The following is a 6,116-nucleotide window of genomic DNA, read 5'->3' on the forward strand; positions in this document are numbered from 1 at the left end:
AATGGATGGATGGGTGGATGGATGGGTGGATGGATGGGGTTGGTGGATGGATGGGGTTGGTGGATGGATAGATGGATGGATAGATGGATGGATGGATGGATGGATGGATGGATGAATGGATAGATAGATGGATGAATGGATAGATAGATGGGGTGGGTGGGTAGATGGATGGATGAGTGGACAGATATACAGATGGCAAAAACTATAGAGCAGGGCATCCCCCTGCCTACCTTGAGCCAGAACCAGACATGGAGCTGGGGGCTGCCACCTTAGTGGATTGGGGATGCGTGCTGATGCTAGCCCCCCCTCTCCCTGCTCCCCCGTGTGCAGGTGGGGACAGAATTCACCACCATCCTGTACAACTTCATGTGTAACAGCAGCTGTGTGGGGGGCATGAACCGACGGCCCATCCTCATCATCATCACCCTGGAGACGCGGGAGTGAGTCCCGGGCACACGGGGTGGAGGTGGGACAGGGCTGGGCAGGCACGGCTAGCGGGAGAAGGGGAGCTGTCATGGAGACCTGCATGCCGAGGCCAGCTTGGGGAAGAGACTGGGCTGTGCTGCTGGAGGAAGGGACTGCCCTCTGGCCTGAAGGGCCTGCCTGGGCAGGAGCGGGGCCTCTGGAGGGAGGCGGGAGTCCCGGGCGGGCGAGGTCTCAGGGCAGCCTCCCAGCTTTGAGCCTCTGGGGTGCCGGGGAACCCCCACAAAGGACAGATGCTTTGCCAAGCCCAGGTCCTCTGGCTCCCTCTGGTGGGAACACTCGCTGCCGGCACTGGGCGCTCCACGGTGACTCGGGCTCGCAAGGCCGGTCCTGCAGGGTCCGAGGTGGGCAGGGAAGGTGGGCAGGTTGAGGGTGGGCAGGATTGAGCTCACAATTCTGGCTGTGCCCACCCGACAGTGGGCAGGTGCTGGGCCGCCGGTCCTTTGAGGGCCGCATCTGCGCCTGTCCTGGCCGCGACCGAAAAGCCGACGAGGACCACTACCGGGAGCAGCAGGCCTTGAATGAGAGCTCCGCCAAGAACGGGGCTGCCGGCAAGCGCGGTGAGCAGCCGGCTGGGGAAGCTGGATGCTGTGGGAGGGGAAGGGGACACGCTGGCAGGACACAGTGCGAGCCCGTGCCCCAGGGACAGGGCCAGCCCCCGAACGGCCCCCCAGACCCAGAATCCTCCCTGACGGAGCCTGAGAGCAGCCCCCAAATAAGTCGCCTGTCCAGGCCTGGGGGGCACTGCAGGTTTGCCCATCCCTGTGGGCTGCTCACCACTGGTCCCACCTGAAGAATCTATTGGCCCCAAGGGTGGGGCAGGTCTCCCTCCTCCCGGAGGGTGGCCTCACCCCACCCGCCCTGCCTGGCCTTCCAGCCTTCAAGCAGAGCCCCCCTGCTGTCCCCGCCCTGGGCCCCGGCGTGAAGAAGCGGCGGCACGGAGACGAGGACACGTACTACCTGCAGGTGAGTGTGTGCTCCCGTACAGCGGCCGGGAGACCTGCCTCACCTCTGTCGTCTGCTGAACCCAGGCTGGGCCAAGGGGAGAGACCCTGGAGACCATGGTGGAGGGGGTGGGAGGCACCCAGCCCTGCGTGAGAGGGTCCAGAGGGCAGAACCTGCTTGCAAGAGCCAGACCAGCAGGGCCCAACTGCAGGGCATCCCTGAGAGTCCCCTCAGTCCCAAAAACCCAGCGTCATGCCATTTACAATGAAGCCAAGTGTACATAGCACAGGTGGGGTGGTGCGGAGTCCACCGGGGTAGAAGTTCAGCAGGAATCCAGGACCCTAACATTGGCCAGGACCCGTGGCCATAGACCCCCTGAGTGTGCCTCTCACATGTGGCCTCCAACAGGTGAATTAAATCGGCACAGGCTTGGCGAGGATTCACCTTCCATGATGTGAGCTTTCAGGTTTTTGAGCTCCAGAATGAGCCCCAGTTGGGGGCGGTGGCTCATGCCTGTAATCCCAGCATCTTGGGAGGCCAAGGCGGGTGGATCACTTGAGCCCAGGAGTTAGAGACCAAAGTGGGCAACATAGCGAGAATGCCATCTCTACAAAAATGAGCTGGGTGTGGTGGTGGCATGCACCTGTAGTCCCAGCTACTCAGAAGACTGAGGCAGAAGGATCACCTGAGGGCAGGAGGATTGCCTGAGCCCGGGAGTCCGAGGCTGCAGTGAGCTATGATGATGCCACTGCACTGCACTCTAGCCTGGGCAACAGAGCAAGACTCTGTCTAAAGAAAGGAAGAGAGAGAGATACTTGATTTAAAAAAAAAAAAAAAAAAAGTATCTGTTGGTGGGGGAGGAAGAGGGAGGCTTAGGGACCACAAGGAGCAGGCATGGTTCTTGGGGACAGACCTGCCCACCGAGTCATGGACTCTAATTAGACCTGCTTCTTGGGAAGAGGAAAGAAGGTCAGGGGATCCTGAGCCTCTGGGGTGCCGGGGAACCCCCACAAAGGACAGATGCTTTGCCAAGCCCAGGTCCTCCTGAGGCTGCGGCCGCCCGCCTCCCTCCCGCAGGGGTCTGGGGCATGTGGGCAGAGCATCTGCTCCTCTGTGCTCAGGTGCGAGGCCGCGAGAACTTCGAGATCCTGATGAAGCTGAAGGAGAGCCTGGAGCTGATGGAGTTGGTGCCGCAGCCGCTGGTGGACTCCTATCGGCAGCAGCAGCAGCTCCTACAGAGGCCGTGAGTCAACCCCAGCCCACCATCGGTGTGGGGAAGCTCATGGCTCAACCCCGCAGGAGAAGGCCAGGAGGACCAGAAACCCCTCCAGAAGGCATCATCTGCCAGGGACAGGCAGCAGGGTCCAGAGCTCAGGGGGCCCACCCCACACCTCCTCCTCCAGGAAGCCTGGTGGGACTTGGGGCTGCCCTGGGACCCTAGACCATGGCCCTTGCTATGCCTCTGCCACTGAGGGGTCCTGTAAATGTCTGCTGGGTGGAAAGGCCAGGAGGGGTGGCCAGAGTGACCATGACCCACCAAGACCAGAGGCCAATTCCAGTGGCACAGGTCATCCCCCTGCCTACCGGCCCCGCCATGGCCAGTGTCCTTCTCAGGAGCAGGGCCAGTGGCTGTGCATGGTCATCCTCCAGCCACTCTCTGACATGAGAGGAGGACAAAGCCACTCTCTGACCTCAGAGTCTCCACCCATTCGCAGCATGGGGCCATCGCGGGCGTGGGTGGTTGGTGGGCACAAGGCTGCCTTGCTTCCCACCCATGCAAGCCATTGCTTCTGAGCAGGAGTCACCTACAGCCCCCATCCTACGGGCCGGTCCTCTCGCCCATGAACAAGGTGCACGGGGGCATGAACAAGCTGCCCTCCGTCAACCAGCTGGTGGGCCAGCCTCCCCCGCACAGCTCGGCAGCTACACCCAACCTGGGGCCTGTGGGTGAGTCCCTTGGGCAGTGGGGGCCCATGGGCAGGGCGGGGAGGCCCACTGGGGGCGCCTGGCTCAGGGCACTCCACCCAGCTCCGGACCCAGGGCAGGTGTGTCTGTGGCTGGCTCCTTCCAGCGGTTCTACCCTCTGGGCAGCCACGGACAGCCCTCTCTGCCCACTCCTGACTGTGGGAGGTGGAGGGGGCATGGTTAAGAGCATGGAACCCACACGCCTGCACCACCTCTTGGCAGGCAAGGAAGCGTGCGGAGGGCTCTTAACATTACACAGCCTGTTTCCCCATCGGCAAATGGCCACAGAAGTACCAGGCTCACTCCTTGTGAGGATTAAATGCTGCAAGACCTCCTCAGGGACCCCAGCACAAGCTGGGGGCTCCACTGGATAGAGTTTGGGCCCCCTTCCCCTGAAAGGTCCTCACGTGGGCAGGACCAGGCATGTTCCCAGTGCTGCGAGCAAGCACCCCAGGTGTTTCCTGAGGCCCCAGGATGGGCGAGCACTCCAGTCCCCCCGGGTGTTTCCTGAGGCCCCGGGATGCGGCGAGCACTCCAGTGCCAGCTGTGATTGCCCTTACGACCCAGTGCCTTGTGCGCACAGTCATCGCCGCCCCTACTAGGCAGGGCAAGGAGACAGGGCCCCAGGTGTTCAGCCCTTGCTCAAGCCTCCAGCTGGCTGGGGCGATGCCAAGCATCACATCGCCAGGCCTTGGGGTGGCTCCCCTGGTGGCCAGAGGTGTCTGGAGCCTGGGTGGAGCCTGCACCTGGATGCCTGGCCTGGCTTCCCTGAATGCCCCACCTGCCTCTCACCCAGGCCCTGGGATGCTCAACAACCATGGCCACGCAGCGCCAGCCAACGGCGAGATGAGCAGCAGCCACAGCACTCAGTCCATGGTCTCGGGGTCCCACTGCACTCCGCCACCCCCCTACCACGCCGACCCCAGCCTCGTCAGGTGTGTGGGCTGCCGAGGGCCTGAGCATGCGCTGTCACCCTGTCCGTTCACCTCTGTCCTTCTGGCCATGTCAGCTGCCCTGCCCCACCCTGTGTGCTCACCACTCGCAAGCCCAGATCAGACAGGCGGGTGAGGGCAGTCAGGCTAGGAGCATCGAAGACGCTGGGGAAATGGTCCACTTAGAGGAAAAACACCAAAAGCCGGGTCTTCACTGACCTGTCCCCAGCTGAGCACGTCGTCCCCTCCCTGAGGGGTGCCATGGCCACCTGTGGGCTGGAGGGAGACAGTGACAGTCTCCGCCCTAGCCAGGCCACTCCCAGAGATGAGGGCTCGCACAGCCCTGTGCTCGGAAGCTAATGCTGCTTCCTTTCTCAAATTCTCTCTGCAGTTTTTTAACAGGATTGGGGTGTCCAAACTGCATCGAGTATTTCACGTCCCAGGGGTTACAGAGCATTTACCACCTGCAGAACCTGACCATCGAGGTAACGCCCGGGCGACCCCCGCTCCGCACAGGCAGTAGCTGGAGGGGCCCCTGACCAGAGGGCAAAGAGCCTTCTCTTCCCTGCTCTCGTGGCTGGGAACCTTGGAAACCCTCTCCCACGGGCAAGTGGATGTGATGACTTGACTCTTGAGAGCTCAGGCAGGCGCAGCCAGGCGGGCGGCTGGCGGCACGGGACACAGGCCCAGGCCTCTGGATGCTGAACTGGTCATTTGGGCCTTTTCGGACTCCCAGCAGCCAGTGTGCCTTTGATTTTAGGGGATGGGCTGTTTCCAAGGCACAAAGAACAGAAGAATGTAAGGCCCCGAGGGAGTCAGTCCAGTTCAGCGCCATTTACACCCGGAGGAAAGGGGACCCGGGGAAGGCAAGCGCCTGACCTGAGGCCACATAGCTCTTGGCACTTGTGGGAGCTGATCGCAGGCACCATGATTAAACAGCCACGGCTTGTCTTTGGGTTAAGTGAGACTAGCGGTGTACAAAGCCTGCTCGTAGCCTAGGACAGTGTGAGCCACAAGACACTGTCAGTCAAGGAAGAGCAAGCCCTCTGCCGGGAACCCGCCCCCAGCCAGTGCCGCAGCCCAGGTCCAAGGCCCCTCCCAGACCATCCCCAGCCTGGGGCTGCAGACAGAGATGAGGGGCAGTGCGAGCTGGGGCCAGCTGCTCAGCCTAACTGTCCCTCGTGCAGAGGGTGGCCTCGTCTGTCTCCAGTACGCTGAGCCAGCTCCAGGTCACCTGTTAACCCTTGCCTCCCCTGCATGTGTGTGCTTCGTGTGGTGCCTAGAGGGTGCTGGGAGCTCATGGATCAGCTGGGGATCTGCTCCTGGGGCAGGGACATGGAGACCAAGGAGGGCCCTGCCCTGAGGCTGGGAGGCAGTTCCTCCCCCAGGGCCAGGTAGATAGATGCTCAGGGAGCTCCATCTGTAATGCTCCGGGAGCTCCATGTCTAATGCTCCGAGGTCAGGGCCCAGGCCCCACACAGGCCAGGAGGGGCCCTGGTGGGCTCTCCCCCTCCCCCACGTCCCCTCTCCTGCCTACTCTGGTTAGGGGTGTGGGGGCCGGGGTGTGGTGCGGCCAGACCTCCAGGCCCAGGGCGGCCCTCCCTGCTCTCCCTGTCCCCACTGCCCCCTGCCCTAACGCGCCGGCCTCTCGCAGGACCTGGGGGCCCTGAAGATCCCCGAGCAGTACCGCATGACCATCTGGCGGGGCCTGCAGGACCTGAAGCAGGGCCACGACTACGGCGCCGCGCAGCAGCTGCTCCGCTCCAGCAACGCGGCCGCCATCTCCATCGG

General features: G+C 62.7%; 1 protein-coding gene across 1 annotated transcript in view; it reads left to right on the forward strand.

Moving 5' to 3' along the window:
• TP73 (tumor protein p73) overlaps positions 1-6,116 on the forward strand; it is a 71,108-nt gene that overhangs the window by 56,725 nt on the left and 8,267 nt on the right. The window contains exons 7-14 of the mRNA XM_011988453.1: positions 331-440; positions 901-1,043; positions 1,361-1,449; positions 2,550-2,671; positions 3,227-3,375; positions 4,190-4,328; positions 4,717-4,810; positions 5,980-6,111. Of these exons, the coding sequence (XP_011843843.1) occupies positions 331-440; positions 901-1,043; positions 1,361-1,449; positions 2,550-2,671; positions 3,227-3,375; positions 4,190-4,328; positions 4,717-4,810; positions 5,980-6,111 (978 nt within the window). The remainder of the gene's footprint in view (positions 1-330; positions 441-900; positions 1,044-1,360; positions 1,450-2,549; positions 2,672-3,226; positions 3,376-4,189; positions 4,329-4,716; positions 4,811-5,979; positions 6,112-6,116) is intronic.

Source organism: Mandrillus leucophaeus, unplaced genomic scaffold (assembly GCF_000951045.1).
Source record: "Mandrillus leucophaeus isolate KB7577 unplaced genomic scaffold, Mleu.le_1.0 Scaffold330, whole genome shotgun sequence".
Lineage (NCBI taxonomy): Eukaryota > Metazoa > Chordata > Mammalia > Primates > Cercopithecidae > Mandrillus > Mandrillus leucophaeus.